This window comes from Patella vulgata, chromosome 1 (genome assembly GCF_932274485.2).
Source record: "Patella vulgata chromosome 1, xgPatVulg1.2, whole genome shotgun sequence".
Lineage (NCBI taxonomy): Eukaryota > Metazoa > Mollusca > Gastropoda > Patellidae > Patella > Patella vulgata.
This window is the reverse complement of record NC_065879.2, coordinates 16,947,408-16,968,900: the sequence shown is the minus strand read 5'-3', so window position 1 is coordinate 16,968,900 and position 21,493 is coordinate 16,947,408. Positions and strand designations below refer to the sequence as shown.

Sequence of the window (21,493 nt, the reverse complement as noted above, 5' to 3'; positions counted from 1 at the left end):
CTAGCGAGCTAGCGTCTTACCCACTTAGCCACGTGATCCCCCAGACATATATAACTCTTACATATAATGAAAATATGTCCGTGTACATGACATGGTTACACCAACATTAATAGAATGATCTCTCTTTAAAGTTACAATTTCATATATATTTTTAAGTTATATTTTTAAAATGTATTAAAATAAAGCCCTAAAATAGATGGTATATATAAACAGCCCTACCTTGTTAAAGAATAATCCTATTAATCCTATAAGTCATTATTGCCAGTCGAGAAATTGGCAAAAATATCATTTTCAACTTCAAATTCAAACGTTTGAAGATAGCTATTCCATGGTGGAGGAATAGGAAAACAAGGGAGGTAATTGGGGGGTAATTGTGTTATTATTTCCGGTGTGAAGATTTTTAAGTGTGAGAAAGATAACCTATGATCGTATAATAGTGAGTTGACAACCTATTGAGCAAAAGACATAGAAATAATTATGTTTTGACTTTTTTAGAAAATATGAAATTGTAACTTTAACTTCGTACATCTTATGAAGCTCTTCACGTAATACCCCGCATATTTCGGCACCTATTTCGATTGGGTACTGACCCATCTTGACAGCCTATCAGATTCCTCGATTATCGGGAATACCAAGTCTCACGCTTTCCAGCTAAAATGTCTACCTGTGATAATCAAGTTGCAAAGTTCATGGTTCGCTCAATGTCAAGGTTCCCGTGCAGGTCGCCATGTTTGATTTGTGTGTGTTTGTGTCACAGCCCCTCTGGGGACGCTATTGTTCAACCGTCCTTTAGTCGCTCGATTCTGTTTTCAATTTCTTTGGGGAGCAGCTCCAAATGTTCGATTAGCTTGATGATTTCAACAAATCGGATGATGTTGAGATGGCAGTGTTGTAGTCTCTGCGCATGCGGTTCTGGAACCCCTTCAAGATGTTTTCGGTTATTCGGCCTTGTGTTTGGTTGTGGTTCCACAGTGACATGGAAACGGGGGCATCGATGTCACTTTTCGATGCGTTAAAAACAGGATACACGTTCCTTGCCTCTAACTATATATGTCTTGAAATTGAGGTAGTGGACGGAGTGAAATAGGGTTTAACGCCGTACGGGTTTTTCCAACCTGGTGCAGGGTGCTGGACCTTGTAAGGAACCTGTGAGGCAAACATCGACATCACTTGTACACGTTGGTTTGTACGTAAAAGAACCTTATATAGTTAACTCATTATCTGTTAAAAATTGTAGCCTCTGGCGCGTTTGCAATGCTTCCGATTAAATATAAAAGTCTGACAATTTTGGATTATACGATAAGTGGAGACATCTAATCTTACTAGAAAAATGTAGAGACACCCAATCTTACTTGAAAAATACTGGATTCCCGGAAAAAACAGGATCTGGAACGTTCATCGGGATTTTCCGTCGTGGTTGCCCTTGTCACAGGGTTTTATACATTAAACCATCCCTCTTTTATAAAACAACCCCGATGAAATTTCACGGCCAATGCGGAAATGAATGAAATGAAATGGGGTTTAACGTCCTACTGTTCTGCTCCTAAACTGGGCTAATGAAGACGGGCATACGCCATACAGTGTGCTATGAGGGAAATTTTGCCCGGGCAGCGGCGCTACAGCCTACCATTATATCGAATTCCAACTGCCAAGGGATTTTTTACGTGCAAGCCAATTTATACACGGGACCTAGTTTTTCCGCCGTATCCGAACGACTAGACAGCTGTCCTTGTCAGGCCAATGCGGGGATCGAACACCCGAACTCCAGGCTAGCGAAACAGCGTCTTACCCGCTTGGTCACCGTGCCCCCCAAACTGTAAACGGACAACAGCTCTCTTTTAAAAAAAAACAGATCAAAGCAAAGATTTCTTAAAATTATTAATACGAAAATTCAATCTAAAGGGTGAATATAGTACATAGAATTCAGATCTTGTATCGACGCTTTATTCAATTCTATAAAATATCCCCGTCTTTTATTACAGTGTTGTAAATGATATTTTTATTACATCTTAACACAAAAAAGGTTAAATCTAAAAAAGCATCACGTTCAGTGTCGTATTTTATTCAAGCATAAAACACGCTATGTAAAAGAACATTATGCTTTTAAGCAGAGATCAGGGTTAATATTATGTTATTTGGTTATATCGGTGCAAACAAGCTCACATATTCATAGATTTAGCTTATCCTTATATCATTTTATTAATATGAATTATAAAGTCGTGAAATTAATCAAATAAAATGGAATGCGTGGCTTTACAAATTTCCGTCAAAACACTTGTCCAGTGAATTATTTGGTATACGCCCATACGTAGTTTTACATGGTACATTTGCACCATAAAATGTGTGTTGTGTCAAAATCATTCCGATTCTAATAGGTAGATATAGGTTTATATACAACTTGGCGGTAGTTTTTACTTTGATGTCCATAGCAGTTATATCTCATAACAAATTGTCATGACATCATCATAGGTTGATATATTCGTTCATATCAACCGCTGATGACGTCATGACAGGTTGATATTTCATATCAACCGCTAATGACGTCATCTCAGGTCAATATATTCAGCTCATATCAACCGCCGATGACGTAGATGATCGAAATAATCCAAAAAAAACCACAGAAATAAATTTTTATTCTTTTGACAATTAAAATTTGTTATGGTACAGTCTCTAACATTAAGGACCGAAATAGACGGCGTACTTATCGACATACATGTATTTAGATCGGTTATCCATGTCTAAGACATCATTCAGAATTTTCTTTTCGTCCACATTGCGATTATTTCTCCACACACTACAAGACTTGAAAGTATTTGCATTCACATCTATTCCATCGTCAATATGTTGGCTAAAAAGGATTGATTATTCGTATTACTAAAATTGAATGACGATAAAACCGAATATTTGTTATTAGGCTCAAGGCATCAATTAAGTAAATCTGCACAAGATAACCCCTCTGTTGTAATTGGTAATTGTGATATATTTTCATCTTATTCTGCTCGTGATATTGGCGCTATCTTTGATAGTTTTATGCTTATGGGAGCTCAAGTAAATAATATTTGTAAATTGTGCTATTTTAATATTAGAAATATAGGTAAAATACGTAAATGTGTAACTGTAGAGGCCACTAAGTCACTTGTTAATTCTCTGGTCACTTCTCGATTAGATGACTTTAATTCACTTTTAGTTGGTTTACCTTTAAAGCTTATAGATAAATTACAAAAAGTACAGAATACTGCGGCTAGACTTGTTACTTTAACTAAGAAATGTGACCACATAACTCCTGTTTTATATAATTTACACTGGTTACCTGTTAAATATCGAATTGATTTTAAGATTTTATTACTTACTTTTAAATGTTTAAATAATTTAGCTCCTGTTTACCTTTCAGATCTTTTAGAACTTTATACACCTGGCCGAACACTACGTACATCAGATAAACTACTTTTAAAGCCCAAAACTGTTCAACTAGTCTCCTATGGTCAGCGCTCTTTTAGTTATCAAGCACCTGTTTTATGGAATAATCTACCATTTAGTTTAAGATGTTGTACATCTCTGTATTCTTTTAAAAAACAACTTAAAACACATTTATTTAATCAGGCTTTTAACTGACTCTGTATACAATCGTTAACATGCGCATAATCTTGTTGTTTATGTGTGATTTACATTATCACTTTGTAAAGTGCCCCTGAACATGTTATATGAAAGGGTGCACTATAAATATGCTGTAATAATAATAATAATAATAATTTTGATTTTGCTTTGAATTCAATAGTCCAAAATGGCGACGTATAAACAAAAACATGCACGTAATTGCACGTGATTACTTCGGTAGTTTTCGCTATTTGGCGGAAACTATATAGCAATTATCCAATCGTTGTTGCCTTTTAATGGAAGAGCCCATTAAATTTAAGGGTGAAATGGCGTTGTATATGTCGGATATAAACCTACTCTCCCTCGCTCACCTTCACCTTCACTACCTGCCCTGAAAACAGGACAGGCTCCACTGGCTCCCCCGGTGACCGCCAAAGTACCCAAAGCTGTGGGAGGATTCGTTCCCCAGTTCAGAAACGAAAAAGGCTTTGTTATGTTCTGCACGGAACTGGTGTTGGCCACGAAAGGCAGCACCGACAATAACGACCTAGTTGCTGCCTTGTCTCAAACCATGGCAAAGTATGTTCAGAACCTTACCCAAGGCCCGAAAAAGTCCGTGAGTAGGAATACCCCACTCAAGCGCAAAATGACATCTGAGGATGAGGGCGACTCCGATTCGGCCAAATCCCCAGAAGTCAGCACACCCAGAAAGGCACTACGACACCGGAGTCGGAGTACGAACGATGTGGAGCGATCGGAACTGGCCCGAAAGCGGTTCCAAATGACGGTGACGTCATCCCCCAAGGGGGTCCTCCCATCAGGCCAACCTCAACATGTTGAGGCTATTGTCAATATTCAGGGTGAGGACTGCTAATTTAGACTGTTGGAGTCACCGAGTGTATCTCTCCGGCTCTTAAATGGAGGGTAAGCTAACGGTACTTCAACTTAATCTAAATGGCATTCGGGCCAGGGCGACCGAACTACGTCACCATCTTAGCAAAGGGTCCTATGACGTCTTGTGTTTACAAGAAACGAAACTAGGTCCGAATAACGGCGACGTTAAACTTCCTGGGTACACATGTCTAAGGTCAGATCGACCTGGCGTCACTAAAGGCGGAGAAGGTGGTCTAGCTATGTACATTAGAGTAGGCGTGGCTCACGAGGAGCTACCGCTCAATGTAACGGAGTTGGAAGGACAGGGCGCAGTAATCCATATGGCAGACGGCTCTAGATTAGCAGTGATAAATATCTACTCACCCCCACAAAGGGTAGTAGATAACGGATTTCAGAACCTGTACGATCAAATCAAATACAATCGTATTTTGATTTGCGGGGATTTCAATGCGCACCACGCTCTGTGGGGCTCAACGAAAACTGATCGTAGAGGCAGTGTTCTGCACAGCTTTATCGAAGACAACGGACTGAATGACGGCAGCCCAACCTACTTTAGGCCGGGCTGCAACCCATCTCATCTAGACTTAACGTTGTGCGACTGGACCACAAGGTGTGACGAAACGCTTGGCAGTGATCATATGGCGATAACGATCACTCTTAGCAAGTCGCCACATCGGGACGATACAGAGCGGAGACCAAGCTGGATAATGTCTAAGGCAAACTGGGGCAGCTTCAACCTACTCTGTCGTGAGTGGAGGGAAGAGAAACTGGTTACGGAGGATACTGAAAAGTATGCCACGAACGTAACCAGTGCTATAATAGAGGCAGCTACGGCCTCTATCCCCATGTCAAGCTCCAAATCTGTTAAGCCTCGAAAACCTTGGTGGTCCGATTCTTGTCAAGTCGCAGTACGGGAACGTCGTAGATGCCTTCGCAAGTGCCAACGCCACCTCTCTCCGGCCACGTGGTCCGCATACCTAAAGGCAAAGTATGCGGCAAGAGACGTCATAAAACAGTGTCAAACCCAACATTGGCACGCCTACTGCGAGTCCCTGAATGCAAATTCAAACTCTAAAGAGGTGTGGCAGAAGATTAATGCTATGAATGGTAAGACTAGGACGGCTTGCCCACCGACTCTCTGTTACAAAGCAGAAGTGGCCCAGAACTGCGCAGAAAAGGCCGAACTTCTTGCTAAAACATTTGCTATGGCGAGTAGCAATAACAACCTTACGCCCGAATTTAGCAACAGGAAAAAAGACTTCGATCCGCAAAAAGAAAAGTTTAAGCCGAAAGGCGGAGAACTTGTTGGACGCTCAGATCTGAACGCCCCTTTTTCCCTGAGAGAATACGAGAAAGCGCTATCTTCTAAAAAAGACAGCGCCTCGGGGCCGGACGGGGTCAAGTACTCTATGCTAAAAAATCTGCCCGAAAATGCTTCGAAAATCGTCCTTGACCTCTTCAACCTCTCTTGGCGGAAAAGTGAGATACCCTGTCTGTGGCGTACGGCTACGGTGGTTGCAAACCCTAAAGTGGGAAAAAACCCAAAGGAAACGGAGTCTTATCGCCCGGTAAGCCTCACGTCTACGCTTTGCAAAACTCTTGAAACCCTGGTGAACGATAGGTTAACATACTACTTAGAGAGTAACCAGCTGCTAGACAAGAACCAGAGCGGCTTCCGCCGAGGCCGCTCGACATTCGATCACATTGCCAGACTCCAGCATGCCATGGTGACAGCCACGAGAGGCGGATCCTATCTCTGTGTCATCTTTGTTGATCTGTCAAAGGCCTCCGATCTTGTCTGGACAGAAGGACTGTTACACAAACTGTCCTTGGTAGGCGTGCATGGTAACATGTACAACTGGATCAAGAGTTTTGTCTCAGACAGACAAATCAGGGTTACAATCGGCAAATACCTCAGTAAAGAGACCGGACTGGATAACGGAACTCCCCAGGGTTCCGTTATAAGCCCAACATTGTTCAATATTATGGTGAATGATATCAAAGAATATCTCGGAAAAGATATTTCGCTTGCTACGTTTGCGGACGATAGCACCCTATGGACCAAGGGTAGTCTATATTCGCAGGTTCAGAAACGCATGCAAGGAGCCTTGGACGGATTCACCTCTTGGGCAAATGATTGGGGATTTCAGATCTCGTCACCGAAAACTGTAGGTATGCTAGTATGCAGGGATCCCGAGGTTTCCCGGATGTCCCTGCAGCTCAATGGTCAGTACATAGAATTCAAAGACGAAACCAAGTTCCTTGGTGTAATCTTTGATAGGAAAGTGACATGGAGACCGCACATCAAATATGTGGTAACACGTACTCAGCGCATCCTGAACCTTATGAGGAAAATAACGGGACGTGAATGGGGAGCAAGCCGAGTTGCCCTCATGATGATCTACCGTTCTCTAATACGTCCTGTATTAGATTACGGCTGCATGGCTTTCTTAAATGCAAGACCCGTTACACTAAGCAAGTTGGACACGATACAATACAAAGCCATTTGTATTGCCACAGGCTGTGGCTTAGGTGCCAAGCGCGAGTCGTTACTACAGGATGTCGGCGAACTCCCTCTGTCACTCCGAAGAAAGAAACTGACCCTGGGGCATTGGGCCAAACTAAGCCGATTGGGTGAAAGGTGTCCAGCCTTTAACGAAATCTCGAGGTTCAAAAGAGTCGGGGACCCCACCAAGAAGTCATACGGCCAGGCAGTCGGCGAAATGGTTAGGGACTACGGTCTCGATAAGCTCACCATTAATGGTATAGAGGATACGATCAGGGCCCCCTGGACCCTCCCAGTACCCCCGGTAGATACCACCCTCGTCCTGAGGGTAGACAAAGGGAATAACCCATTGGCGGCCAAGCACCCCTGAACCTAGGTCGGACAGGCGGCGGGGCCCTTGGGCCCGGCTGACAGTCCTACCTACCCCTACCCACCCAAAACAAAGATCGAAACATTTATGGCCAAGCGGACCAGACTGCGCCCGCTCGCCACCCCTTTTCTACCCCAAAACTTTCTCCGCTCCTTTCAATGAGATTTTTAACTTGGGCATTCCCTGCTAAGACACTATGTCTCAAATTAAACTGGACCAAAGCATAATCCATACGGCTTCCTCCAGTAAGTTTCTTAGGAAACATCCTTGTCTACGATATCACCTTAGGTGGAAGTGGACGTAAAACCCCAGAAACGAACGAACGAACGACTCTCCCTCGGATTGAGAGGAGACGGTCGCTATAATATATTTGGAGGAAATGACAATTAAATGAAATGCTGCCATGGGATTTAACGTCCTACTGGTCTGCTTTGACTGGGCTAATGAAGATGTGCATACATGCCATACAGTAGTGTGCTATGGAGGAAATTTTGCCCTGGCAGCGGCACTATGACCTAATCTTATATCGAATGTCAACTGTCAAGGGATCTTTTACGTGCACGCCAATTTGTACACGGGACCTCTTTTTTCGCCCCATCCGAACGACTAGACATACATATAAACAAAAAAACGAAATATATTTCAGTGAGTGTAATTTGATTAATGGATTCTCCCATGACGTAATTAACCAAGTATTCATATAAACAAAGCATAAAATAATTCGATGAGTTCAATTTGATTGAAGGACTCTGCCAGGAAGTAATTAACCAATTATACAAATAATATAAACAATTGGAAAGCGGGAAATAATTTAATTAATGGACTCTCCCAATAAGTAATTAACCAAGTATACAAATAATATAAACAATTGGAAAACATGAAATAATTTGATTGATGGACTCTGCCAGGAAGTAATTAACCAATTATACATATAATATAAACAATTGGAAAGCGGGAAATAATTTAATTAATGGACTCTCCCAATAAGTTATTAACCAAGTATACAAATAATATAAACAATTGGAAAACATGAAATAATTTGATTTATGGACTCTCTCAGGAAGTAATTAAAACAATTATACAAATAATATAAACAATTGGAAAACATGAAATAATTTAATTTATGGACTCTCTCAGGAAGTAATTAAAACAATTATACAAATAATATAAACAATTGGAAAGCATGAAATAATTTAATTAATTGATCTCCCGTGACGTAACTAACCAAGTATACAAATACGAGTAATATAAACAATTGGAAAGCATGAAAATTTGATTAATGGACTCTGCCAGGAAGTAATTAACCAATTATACAAATAATATAAACTATTGAAAAGCGGGAAATAATTTAATTAATGGACTCTCCCAGGATGTAACTAACCAAATATACAGATAATATAAACAATTGGAAAGCATGCAATAGTTTGATTTATGGACTCTCCCAGGATTTAACAAACAAATTATACATATGGAATGATATAATTAAAATGTGAATATTCTAGTTTACTATGATTAATGGACTCTCCCAGCAGTGTATAAACAAAGCACGAAATAATTTATATTCTAGTTTAATTTGATTAAGGCTCAGTTTTGATTGACTGTAGAACTGGACATTTCCATTTAAAGCATAAATTAATACTAGTAGCCTACGCATAGCTTCGCATAAAACGCCCATAAAACTTATTTAAAAATTTAATCGAATAAAATGGGATGGCCAATTTAAAACACATTTTAAACAAAACTTCGGTTGTATACATCATCGATCGAGGATTTTCAATTTGGAAAAACAACAAATGATCACATACAAATAATAATATTAACCATTTGATCCTTTAACCATTTAATTCAACTGAACTTATATAAGGCCAACGAAACCACAGCCAAGGCCAAGACCGATTTATGAAACCTGGAAAATCGGACAATTTTAGGGCCGGTGATTTTGGCTGCAAATAATAGGATCGTTCGGGTAACGGTAAACACATGTACATTGTAATTGTTTTTTGGCGTAAGTGTAGGCGGACTGTAGCTTTGCGTTTTCTTGGTGAAGGGACTGAAGGGGCGACGTGTCCCCCACCGATATTTTGCGCCCAGTTTGCGAATTCTTTTTTCTTATTTTTGCCAACGCGTCTGTCTCCAGTTTTATTCCACTAAATCTAGATTCAGACACAGTGGAAATTAAGTTTCAAAATGTACTGGATTTGTTATTAAGAGATTCGCCCATTCAGGACATCTTGGCACATTGACAATCTTTAAACAGATCTGAATTCCGTCAACTGTTCGTTCGTGTCTAGTATCCGGGACCCCAGACTTTACCGAGATCCACATCCGGGTACATTATAAGGGAAATCACAGTTCGTTGTAGCACGATTGAATACGAGACCAAGTGCACAAGACACCGCTGACCCACATCGTTCTCCAAAATTACAATAATAGAATTTAGTACAGTCTGTTGGGTCGGCTGTTAACGGTTTGCCGTTGCTGCAGTCATCGTCTGGTACGCACGGGTGTATACAGGTCAAGACGGCCTGGCTCCAAACTGTAGATGGGGCGCAGTTCCGTAGTTTGGCGACTCCGTTATCACATTGGTAAAATCTCTTGGTGTTGTTTGGATGTGGGAAATATTTTACCGCGTTTAGTGGACACAGATCTGAAAGGAAATAAAACTACTGTTAGAAGTCTAAATCAGCCACCAGTTCCCTCTGAGCAGTGAGACGGTTTTCCCATTTCTCTCTGTCCAGTATCTCTGACAGTTGCGATTGGACGTAGGGTAGACGGAAATCCCCCCCCCCCCACACACACACACACAACGGTGCCGAATTAACCATTTGGTACGTGTCCTTAGCGCCAGCCAAAAATCCAGGGCACAAAAAAATAAAGCAAAAATAATGTGATAATTAACAGGTGATGACAAAAATGCTTCCCTTTATTTGTATGTAAATAAATGGCAACCTTTTTCATCTACGCGTTAGTCCTTGAAAGCTTTTCATACTTTGTGTTGCCCGGCAACAGGTTGACTAGACGTTTCGTCTCTTCCCACATGTTTATGTAGGTAATATCGTATTTTTTTTTAATTTTCTTATTGATTTCGCAACTGATAATTGATTTGTATGTATTTCACATAATTATTAACATGCCTAGACCAACAAAACATTGCCGAAAACAAGCTTTATTTTAAGGCCACCTATCAAAATATACTTTAGGAACAACCGAGCCCTAATCCGGTACTGCACACACATATACACCAACATAGCACACTGCATGGTGTATGCCTGTCTTCGGACGACATAAAAAAACAAGGTCCCGTGTACACATTGGCGTGCACGTGAAAAAAAGAACCCTTATCAATTTGAATTTGAAGTAAGAATAGGCCATATCGCCCTGTCCGGGTAAAATGTTCCTCATAGCTAAAATAGTTGGGCACGAAGAGGGGAAATAACTCTGCTTTGCATGGAATGATATCGGTAATAAATGTAGTGAGATCGTAACAGCGTCAGCAGATCTCCAGAATTGGGACTACAAAACCACCAGAGGAAGGACACTGGAACGCCCAGGGTGCAAAATGCTCGAGGGGATTTTAATAGTTGTTCTAGGATGAATTCAAGTTCGATTTTTATAGAAGAACATAAACTGAAAACATTATTTATGTCACGATTTCACCGACATGCTCCTATTGCACCCAGGGTGCTGAGAGAGAGAGAGAGAGAAATGGGGTTTAACGTCCACTCGACACAAACTAGGTCATTTCGGGACTAACATATAGTTTAATTTTATTTCAATAATTCGCTTGCGCGTAGGGGTCTTTAGCAGTGGGAGGAAACCGGAGGACCCGGAGAAAACCCACGAGGTTGGACAGGCGACCCTACTCCTTGTCACGTACAACCCGGGATATTCGAAACCACGCCAGTCGACTCAATGACAGACTTTATGATACAGCGCGCGCACGCTAACCATTCAGCCCCCCCCCCCCCCAGGGTGCTGAATATAGTAATGCTCGATCATAGATGCATTATGTAAGACTTAGAGAGCTGTTCGTTCAAAATGCTATACTTAAATATGAATAAATTGAGAATTTCAGTCAAATTACTTTAATCTGAGCAAAGTTATGCGTGTTTGAAGTTTTGACAAGAAATAGTCGATGGGTGGCATCCATACTAACGTGAACCGATAAATTTAAAATAAAGGCCATCCGGAGAGTTGATTACGGGTCTACCATGTGAATAAATATCTAAATAATAATTTATATAGCATTTGATGCCAGAAAAGACCTGCAATAAGAAGATGTAGCTCTTGCATAATTCATCTTTAAGTTCCTGTTTAAAGCGTATATAAAGAGATACCATACCTCCACAGTCGTCAGTATTACATTCGACAGTTCTGTTCTCCAAACTAACATCAATACAATCGGCACCGCCAAAAGCAGGGGCGGGATTATTACAAGTTCTTGTCCTCCATTGGTCCATTTTGCCGGTACCACAGAGGGCGCTACATTCGTCATATTCTTCCCATTCAGACCAGTCGGACCAACCACCATGTACTGTTAAAATGTACGAAAATACAGAAATGAAATGGGGTTTAATGTCCTACTTATCTGCTTGAGTGAGGAGAGTGAGAAAGAGAAATGGGGTTAAACGTCCACTCGACACAAACTAGCTAATTTCTTGACTAACATATGGTTGAATTTTTATTTCAATATTTCCTGTGGGAGGAAATCGGACCCGGAAAAAACCCCTCGAGGTTGGGACAGGCGATCCTAATCTTTGTCACGTAGAAGCTGGGAACCCAAACTACGCCACTTGCCTCAATGCCAGACCTTATGATCTAACGCACACGCGTTAAACCATCAGGTCACCCAACTGTATTCAGATATTGCATCAATCTGGTATTGAATATGACCCAGAACTAAAACAACGCTATCGAAAGTCAAGGTTGGACTGAAAATGAGTATGGTGGTATCAGAGGACCCAAAAGAAGTTAGTGTTTGCGCGTAGTTTGCCGGCCAATATTTTCTTTTAGCTTGGAGGCCTGTGATGAATTGGTAAAATTGTCACACCCTAAATTTGTTTAAAAAAAAATTAATTTCACGCCTGAGTAGAGTCCCTTTTTAGAGATTGGAAACCCGTCACGGGCCGAGGAGTTGATGCCCGGTCCCCCATTCCGTCCCTGCCTAAAATGAATACATATGCTGTTTCTTTGTGACCAGGGTTTTATCTATGACCCAAGCGAAGTTCTTATTTAAATTATATAATTAACAAGGCTGAGAAAGAGGTTGAATTTTGGCCTACCTGGGCATGGTTCTCCCGTACAATTAACCATTTCCGTTATAGTTGAATCGCCCTCACAATCTAGACCACCACCAGAAGGGACTGGGTTTGTGCAATTGCGGCTCAGTGTTCGAATTTGAGTACCAGTTCCACATGACGTAGAACATTCTGTTCTATTTCCGGTTTCTTGATATTCAGTCCATCCACCATTGACTACGAATTGCAAAGAGTAACATAATTAAGATATCAAGAGAGAGAGAGAGAGAGAGAGAGAGAGAGATGGCCGTAAGCTTAAGCCCATGTCATTTCTCCAGTCACCCACCTTCAAGGGCGCGGTGACCCATGATTTTGCGTGGGTGGGGAAAGCGCCTGACCCGGACAAAAGCCACCTGGTAGACAGGCAACCTAGACCCTTGTCACGTTCAAGCTTTGGAAAGAAAAGACGCCACTTGACTCAATGCCAGACCATATAATTTAAAGCGGGTCATTTGTTCGATCAATCATTCTGGGTAACAGAATGGAGACCGTGACTGCAGTTGGCCAAGCTCTCTATAACCCACTTCATCACGTTTTTTCTAACTAAATCAATATTTTAAAATATTTACACGTACCTGGACAAGTCTGGCTATTACAGTAAATAATCTCGATTCTTGTGGCGTTTCCCTCACAGTCGGAACCACCGTTGGACGGTGCCGGGTTCGTGCAGTTGCGGGTCAGCGTTCGATATTGGGTTCCGTTTCCGCAAGAAGCAGAGCATTCCGTTATTTCTGTTTCTTCGAACTCTGTCCACCCACCGTTAATTGGAATGGACGTAGTTGTTGTCATATCTGAAACAAACGAAAACCTTGTGATGAGACGATGTCCATATTTCTTGATTTTGAAATAACCAGAGTTATAAAAAGTTTATAAAAAAAAAGCAAAAAAGCACTGCAATGCTAGCTTAATTCCTCCAATATAGAAGACGTGACGTCAAATTTTCCACAGAGAATAAGTATAGCCTACGCATGCGCTACCGGAAGCAGGCGTGGTAGATTTGGATTTCAAAGGACATAGTATTTATCTATGATGTTTATTTATTTTTATTTTTTTAGTTTGAAATACAAAACATGAGTACTTTATACACAGCAAGAATGTCTAGCAATGTTAACTCCTCCAATATACCAAAACGTCAGGTCAGATGTTCCAGAAAGAATAAGCATAGCCTAATCAAATAAACAGGAAAGGTGCCAGGCCCTCCTTCCTGCACTACTGACAAGGGGAAACCACTCCAGAAATGTGGATCTGTATTTTAATCCGATTGATTCTCGCCCATTCAAAAAACGGTGCCAGATCCGGATTTACTTATAGACAGCATTTAATACAGGATTAAAATAGATTGATTGCTCCCCATTCATTCAATCAAATAGATTTATCGCTTCCCGTTCATTCAACCAAATATATTTATGGCTCCCCCATTCATTCAACTAAATAGATTTATGGCTCCCCATTCATTGAACCAAATAGATTTATCATCACCCTTCCATTAAAAAAAGAGAAGCTGTCTCTTTATTTGGTGTAACAAGTTCATTTTAAAATCTTTTAGCCCTTCATTATACATCTTTATGGTTCATGTCAGCCAAAATTAAAGAAAAATCGCTGAAAGCCGGAACAGTAGGATTTTAAACCCTTGATTTCATTTCATTTACAAAACATAAAATATGTTTTACTTACTGCATGGTCGTGTACCGGTACTTGAAACAGTCCTGTTAAAAACAAATCAAAAAATAAATAATGAAATAATGAAAATTTCATTCTGTGCGGAGTTATGGTCGTTTCAAGAACGGTGTAGTCTCGGGTGTCATTGCTACGTTTGTGACGATAATAAACAAAGTCTCAGTTGTCAACTTTTAAACTCAAATCATTAACTGGCAATCGTGTTTAAATCCGAAGAAAATCAAAATTATCCGATGCTCTAGAGAGTTGACTATGGACTTGGCATGTAAATAAATGTCTAATTAAAGATTTATATAACATTTATGACCAAACCAGAGATCGACATTAGGCATATTTAGCCCTTACATAATACATCGTTAACGTTATTTAATCACCGACAAGAACCGACAATGACGTTTTTATGTCAATATATTGGCCAGAGTATTGCATGGAATGATATTGTATCAATATACATATTCTAAGCATCATGTCCACACTTTAAAATGATTTTATAAATAAATTGAATATTTTATGGATAACTGAAATTTTGACAATATTAACCCGTTAAATGCGTAGGTTGTTATATTACGTCCTGGACAACTGCCACTCAGTGTGTGTAGGGCGTAATATAACGCCTTGAGGGTATTTTGCCCATCCTATTCTTAGAACATAGTTCGTCACTTGGAGGAATCCCTTGGGAATTCCCCCACAATCGCAACATGTGTAGGGCGTTTTATTACGTCCGGAACAACTGCCACTCACTGTGTGTAGGGCGTAATATAACGCCTTGGAGGTATTTTCCCCAACCTATTCTTAGAACATAGTACATAGTTCTTCGTCACTTTGTCAAATGAATTACACAATAGGGGGTAGTTAACGTTTTAAAAACGTCACGCTTGACGGGTTAAGAAGATGTACGTACTTGTATTGTGTACATATTTGCCAACCAAACCGCCCACATCTTATTTCAGTCTTCACTTGTCGGTAGAAGATAAACGTACATCTACAAAATAGTTAATAAATTACATAATTTATCGTAAAGCAGAAAGAGACAGAGAGAGGGGAGATAGAGAGAGAGTTTCAATTTCCATCGTCAAGCAGAGAGAGAGTTTCAATTTCCAATCTGTTGTTGGGGTGCACGTAAAAGAATAACCGTAGAGCCGCTGTCCCTTATATCGGCATATCATGGCATATACCCGTCTTCATTATCCCGGTCGGTGGATAAAATCAGGATGTTAAACCACATTCACGTTCATTCCTTCTGACATTCAAAATTAAATCCTGCGTCCAAATTGTCAAGGGCGTAGAATTTCGAATAGATTGAAAATCGAGGTTCACCCGCATATAGACTATATTTTTAGAGTAATCGAGGTCAACCGGTATGTACGTTAACGTTAACGTAAACAAAAAAAGTTGAACATAGAAATCAGAATGGCCAACGAGTATTGGTTGACTAATTCTCCATTACTGAAGTACAGAAATACCGAGGGTTTTCCCATTACGTTTTGTTACTATTTTTAGTTTTGTCATCCGATCAGTTTCATTGATATATTCATATGTTGTTCTATTATGTTGGACACTATGTTAAAGAGTGTGACTCGTTTAGTGAATAATAATCAAGATCAATACCCCCGTGTACTGACATACTGACGTTAAGTTATACTAAATTATATGATATATAGCAACAACCGTGTTGAATACTCAAAACCCTATACACGTGGCCAATTTAAAGGGGGGCTATCACTCTAGCTAAGGAAACAAATATAGTTAATTAGAATACTTAAAACTTTGTTAAATGCTAAATAACCAGACTCGTGCACAATTTAAAGAGGTACTATCACTCTAAGGAACTAAATATGATTAATTCAAAGGCGCATGGTTGTATCCTTTGGATCCTTAAAATTGACGAAAATGGGTCTAACAGCAACATCAATATTGATTGAAATTGACCAATATTAAATTTTAATTCGTGTTTTCAATTTCGAATATTATGAAGAAAAAATGAGTTAGAGGTTTACTCCCTTTAAATCCTTAAAACAGTTTTAAATACTAAATAAACAAGTCTCGAATACGATTTAAAGGGACGTCATCACTCTGGCCACAAATACCATCTATTTAAATACTTAGAGACTGTATTAAATGCTAAATATTAAATTAAGCAAAAAAATTTAAAGAGGCATTAAATGGAAATAAATATAAACAAGCCAACAGTGAGGCTGATGTCCCCCGCCGAAATCCCCAAATAAATAGATGACACATATTAATTAATCGCACATCTATTTTTTTTCAAAAGTATCGAGCAATCAAACTGATTATCAACTATACACTAAGTTTCATCACTCTCTATCAGATAGAATCAAAGTTATCTTGTCCCAAAGCATCGACCAAGGAAATTGCTTATCTCTGCTTAGCTTTAGCTCGATATGTTAATCATTGAATTCGGTCAAGACGAACATCAACATCAAGTTAGAAGCAGAGTTGTTATGTTCCAAAGTCTTGACCAATCAAAATGCTTATTGCTCCTAGCCTAAGCAGACAATTCTCATCATCGAACTTAGGCAAGGTATTGATGTAATGAAACTATACACCAAGTTTCATCACTCTCACTTAATTAGAACTAAAGTTATCTTGTCCCAAAGCATCAACCAATCAAATTGCTTATCTCCACTTACCCTAAGCAGAAAATGCTCATCTTCATACTCTATCAAGGCATTGACCTAATAAACACCTACGCCAAGTTTGTACATTTTACCTCAATTAGAAGGAGAGTTATTGTGTTCCAAAGTCTCGGCCAATCAAATTTCTTATCGCTCTGCTTACCCTGAGCAGAAAATGCTCATTATCGAACTTAGTAAGGTATTGGTGTAATGAAACTATACACCAAGTTTCATCACTCTCACTTAATTAGAACTAAAGTTATCGTGTCCCAAAGCATCAACCAATCAAATCGCTTATCTCTGCTTACCCTAAGTAGAAAATGCTCATCTTCGAACTCCATCAAGGCATTGACCTAATAAACACCTACACCAAGTTTGAACATTCTAGGTCAATTAGAAGGAGAGTTATTGTGTCCCAAAAAGTGTGACGGACAGACAGACGGACGGACGGACGGACAGACAGACGGACCGACGAACCCATTTTAATAGTCCCCTGCTTTCTTCGAAAGGCGGGGGACAATAACTAAGACTCGTGATTAATCTAAAAAGACATTGTCACAAGGATATAATTAATTTTAGATAGTATTTAATATGATCTTAGGCTCCCCAACTTATAGCAAATTCCAAACACTGACCTGCATAGAAAAGTGTATTTTGTACGAGCAGTAAATATGACGGAAAATCATTAAATGTTTTAAATTATTAAGGACAAAAGTAATGGTCATTTGTACAATTAAGATTAAGATGACTAAAAATCTTAAAATGTAGGTTTAATAATCTCTCGCGGTGGATGTAAGCGTATAGCAAATCAATTTTGACAAGTTAAAATTAGAAACCGAGTACCGTATAATCTAGTCTATAACAATACTTAACAATCGAGATTCAAACTATTCTGACCACCGCTAAATCTATTTGTTAAGGCCAGTTCAGTTTTTGTCAAGGTCGCTGAAATGTACATAAGGTTAGGGCAAGTGATTGTTCGCCAGATTGTAGGTTAGGTTTAAGAATTTGGGGGAGAGGTTAAGTCTCCACATAAGCACTGACCTAGGATGATGAAAAGTTAGTTCGTGATATTTCCTAGTTTTATTAAAACTCGGATTAACACAGACAGATATGTTTGCGCTATTATTACCGTTGAAGCAGACGTTAAGCATTTTCTGTTGCGATTTTTAATAAATAATTAAATAAACCAGAACTCACGTCTCAGAAGATACGTCATTAAACAGACCGACCAAAAACAGGCAGACAATTAACATTAATTTGGTAGACATCTTGATAATTTGAAGAAGAGACGAGTGTTCCTACAACTTACACGTCTCTTGAAATTCTGACTTAGATTTGTTAAATCCATCGACTTATATACTTATTAGTTATGTCTCAAAACAGGACGTAGCTTGACCATATTAGGAACACAATGTAGTCAAAAATATTACATGTATCCGGGTAGTGACAGCTGATTGTTGGAGGGGGCGGGCATATTGAGAGCTGACTCACTAACAGAAAATAGAAGAGCAATTCTAATTGATCTTGAGCCATGCTAAAAAAATAACATCATTGATACAGAGATATGATGTTTCACGGTTACGCTTTTGTGGGCTGGAAACAACAACGTGTAAAATTTTCAAGGCATGAAATTAGAAACCGGTTTATAAGATAGCTGCTGATTGCATTTTATTTATTTGTGTGTGTTGAAGTAGGGGTAGGGTGTTATACAGTATACATGTATATGGCTAGAAAAGGTAGATGACGTCATCCTTTTCATTCATCTGCCCGATATATTGTTTTGGTTGAGTTTTTATTTATTGATTATTTTTTTTTTTGGGGGGGGGGGGTATTAGATTTTTTTTTTTTTTCTAATATACTACTTCTTCAGCCAATCCACTAAAGACACTTTAGCAAATTTGGGTAGGAATGGTGACCGGGTGATAACTATTTTAGATGTGTTCAAATATACGTTTAGTTGCCAATTCTTCCATATCGGAAGAGGACCCTACTTTCAATGTAACTACATTTGCCATAGCTTAACCTTACTAGAAAAATATTGGATTTCCTGAAAAACACACATGGGGCGCACAGGACAAAAATGTTAGGGTATCTCTAACTGGCAACCTGTCGGCGTGATGTATGTTCGAGTGACGTAGGGACGCTTGTTACGTGTTGATCGAATAACAAGCGGTTGTGAGAACAGTAGTATACTTAAACGTACAGCAGATTTAACGGGAGATAAATGAAACGCATCCGCCTTTTCTCCTTTGTGGCTGCAAACCTGTCAATTTCAATCAATATCCAAATCAATATCGTAAAAAAAATTTAATTCCATTGGAGGACCCCCACCACCCACTAAGCAAAACCCACCCACCGCCTAATCCAGCCTTACTACGCTAACAACTCGATTTCTTTACCAAACCCTGACAAGGAACATTGTCTAGCGTTGACGTAAAAGATTCTCTGGGAGTTGGAATTCGATATACAAGTAGGTCGTAGCGCCGCTGTCCATGGATGACAAAACCAGTTTGTTACGTCTACAACATGAAAGAGTTACGCGGGTCTGTAATTTGTACACCGTGACAATCATATTAGGGAAATTATTACGTCATTTCCTTGATTGACACTCGTGTGTGTGAATTTCCCTTTACATGAGGGGAGTCGTAGTTTTATGGACGGACACTCCTGTTTGTGGATTTCCATCATATTAAACTATACATCTCCACGTCACAGAGTACTGGAAGTTAAATAAGTATTAGTCGGTACGTATTAAAAGACAATGTTGTGCAAGCCAATATTATATATATATATATATATATATGTGTTAATTTTCAATATAAGGCTTGATCTCTCTTTAACTACTTGCATCTTATCAAGGTATTCACATAATACCCTGCATATTTCGGCTCTAATTTCGTGAGCCTATCAGATTCCTCTATCGTCGCGAATACCAAGTCTCGCGCTTTCAAGCTAAAATGTCTACCTGTGATAATCGAGTTGCAAAGTTCAAGGTTCATTCAATGTCAACGTTTCCGTGGAGGTCGCGATGTCAAAACCTCTGATTGGACGCTACTGCTCACGTGTCTGTAGATAACATAGCTATAAGTTCGTGAATTGTGAAGTAATCAAGCAACGGCCAGATGTTGTAAAACTCGCAGTCGTTGTTTTAGGAACATGGTATATGTTAGACCTGATAACCCACATTCCAAACATAAACATAATTCTAGCATATAAATCGTTGCTACGGTTGATCCGTAACAAAGATTTGAAGAATTACGAACTGACGCAAAAAAGTAGAGAGCGATAACAGATACACCGTCGATTTTCAGCTCACTTAGTCGAAAAGTTCTTGTGACCGCACACTGATCAGCAGCGAATATTCGCTAGGCCGCGACAATCACTGATAAGGATGACATCGATGCGACTTAATGAGCCACAAATATTAACTTTTTTCCTGCGACAAATTAAATTCTAAAAAAAATTTTGTATGTATTCGAAAAATAAATATAGACGTTTGAGGTATTTGTAGTTAAAAATTATTTCCTATTTTGTGTAAATGGGTATTAAATGAGTAAAAGGCTCCATTCTGCCCGAACCAGTTAGGTCTTATGTAAACAATGCACGCGCTATTGAGCCAATGATTGACGCCGCGTGATGAGACGTCACGTGTTGAAGGTAGTCATCTTTTACAGAGATATTAGAAGACTTTCATAATCCTCTGTGAAACAGATTGATGTGACCGGTTGGGGATATCTGTTATTTCGGACTAACACATGGTTTAATTTTTTCTAATGATTTCCTTGTGCGTAGGGGTTTATGGCAGTGGGAGGAAACCGGAGGACCCGGAGACAACACACGAGGTTGGACCCCACTCCTTGTCACGTACAACCGGAGAGTCGAAACCACGCCACTTGACTGAATGACAAACCTTAAGTTAAGATCCATTTGAGGAATATTTGTAAAGAAGCCGATTACACATTTCACAATACATTTGTTACTGAATATAAACATAATATAATATCATCTATTTTAAACTGGAATATTTGTTCTCCCCGGAAAAGGGGTATTATCACCAAATTATTTATAATTCACCAATGAGAATAACTTCTCTATGCTCGGGTTTCGATAATAATAAATAGGTATTATTTGGTCCCTTTGGTGTACACAGATAGTAAGGTTATTCTAGGCAGAAATAGTATACTCAGATCCGATATACTTGGAGTCGCGGCGGCTCAGTGGGTAAGATGTTGACTCGCTATAAGGGAAATTTTTCCCGGCCAGCGGCTCTACGACCTACTCTTATATTGAATTCCAACTGTCAGGGCTTCTTTTACGTGCACGCCAATGCTTACACGGGAAACATCGTCCCATCCGAACGACTGGACAGTTGACCATGTCAGTCCCTTCGTCCTACACCACTAACAAGGGAAACCACGACGGAAAATCCCGAGGAACATTATCGGCCAATACCGGGAGTGAATCCGAGACCTCCATAATAGCGTGCCAGCGTCCCATCCGTAGAACCCTGGAGAAC

At 39.7% G+C, this 21,493-nt stretch overlaps 1 protein-coding gene across 2 annotated transcripts; it reads right to left on the bottom strand.

The window, feature by feature from the left end:
• Positions 1-9,025: 9,025 nt before the first annotated feature.
• On the bottom strand, positions 9,026-18,321 carry LOC126808957 (coadhesin). 2 transcript variants are annotated; one of them, XM_050534040.1, is made up of 7 exons: positions 18,175-18,320; positions 15,240-15,320; positions 14,336-14,367; positions 13,237-13,452; positions 12,647-12,838; positions 11,707-11,898; positions 9,026-10,011 (listed from the first exon to the last, which is right to left on the bottom strand). In XM_050534040.1, the coding sequence occupies exons 1-7, from the start codon at positions 18,243-18,245 to the stop codon at positions 9,674-9,676; spliced, it is 1,122 nt and encodes a 373-aa protein (XP_050389997.1). In that variant the 5' UTR covers positions 18,246-18,320; the 3' UTR covers positions 9,026-9,673. The 2 variants fall into 2 exon arrangements, with proteins under 2 accessions (XP_050389997.1, XP_050389998.1); XM_050534041.1 differs by lacking the exon at positions 11,707-11,898 and having other exon boundaries at positions 18,175-18,321.
• Positions 18,322-21,493: the final 3,172 nt, after the last annotated feature.

What these genes read in the sequence shown, in the direction of transcription:
- LOC126808957 (XM_050534040.1), bottom strand. Translation starts at nt 18,245, where the DNA reads ATGTCTACCAAATTAATGTTAATTGTCTGCCTGTTTTTGGTCGGTCTG. An exon ending in TACGGGAGAACCATGCCCAG is followed by an intron (nt 11,899 to 12,646) that starts GTAGGCCAAAAT and finishes ACATTTTAACAG; the next exon opens with TACATGGTGGTTGGTCCGAC. An exon ending in TAATACTGACGACTGTGGAG is followed by an intron (nt 10,012 to 11,706) that starts GTATGGTATCTC and finishes ATTTCCTTTCAG; the next exon opens with ATCTGTGTCCACTAAACGCG.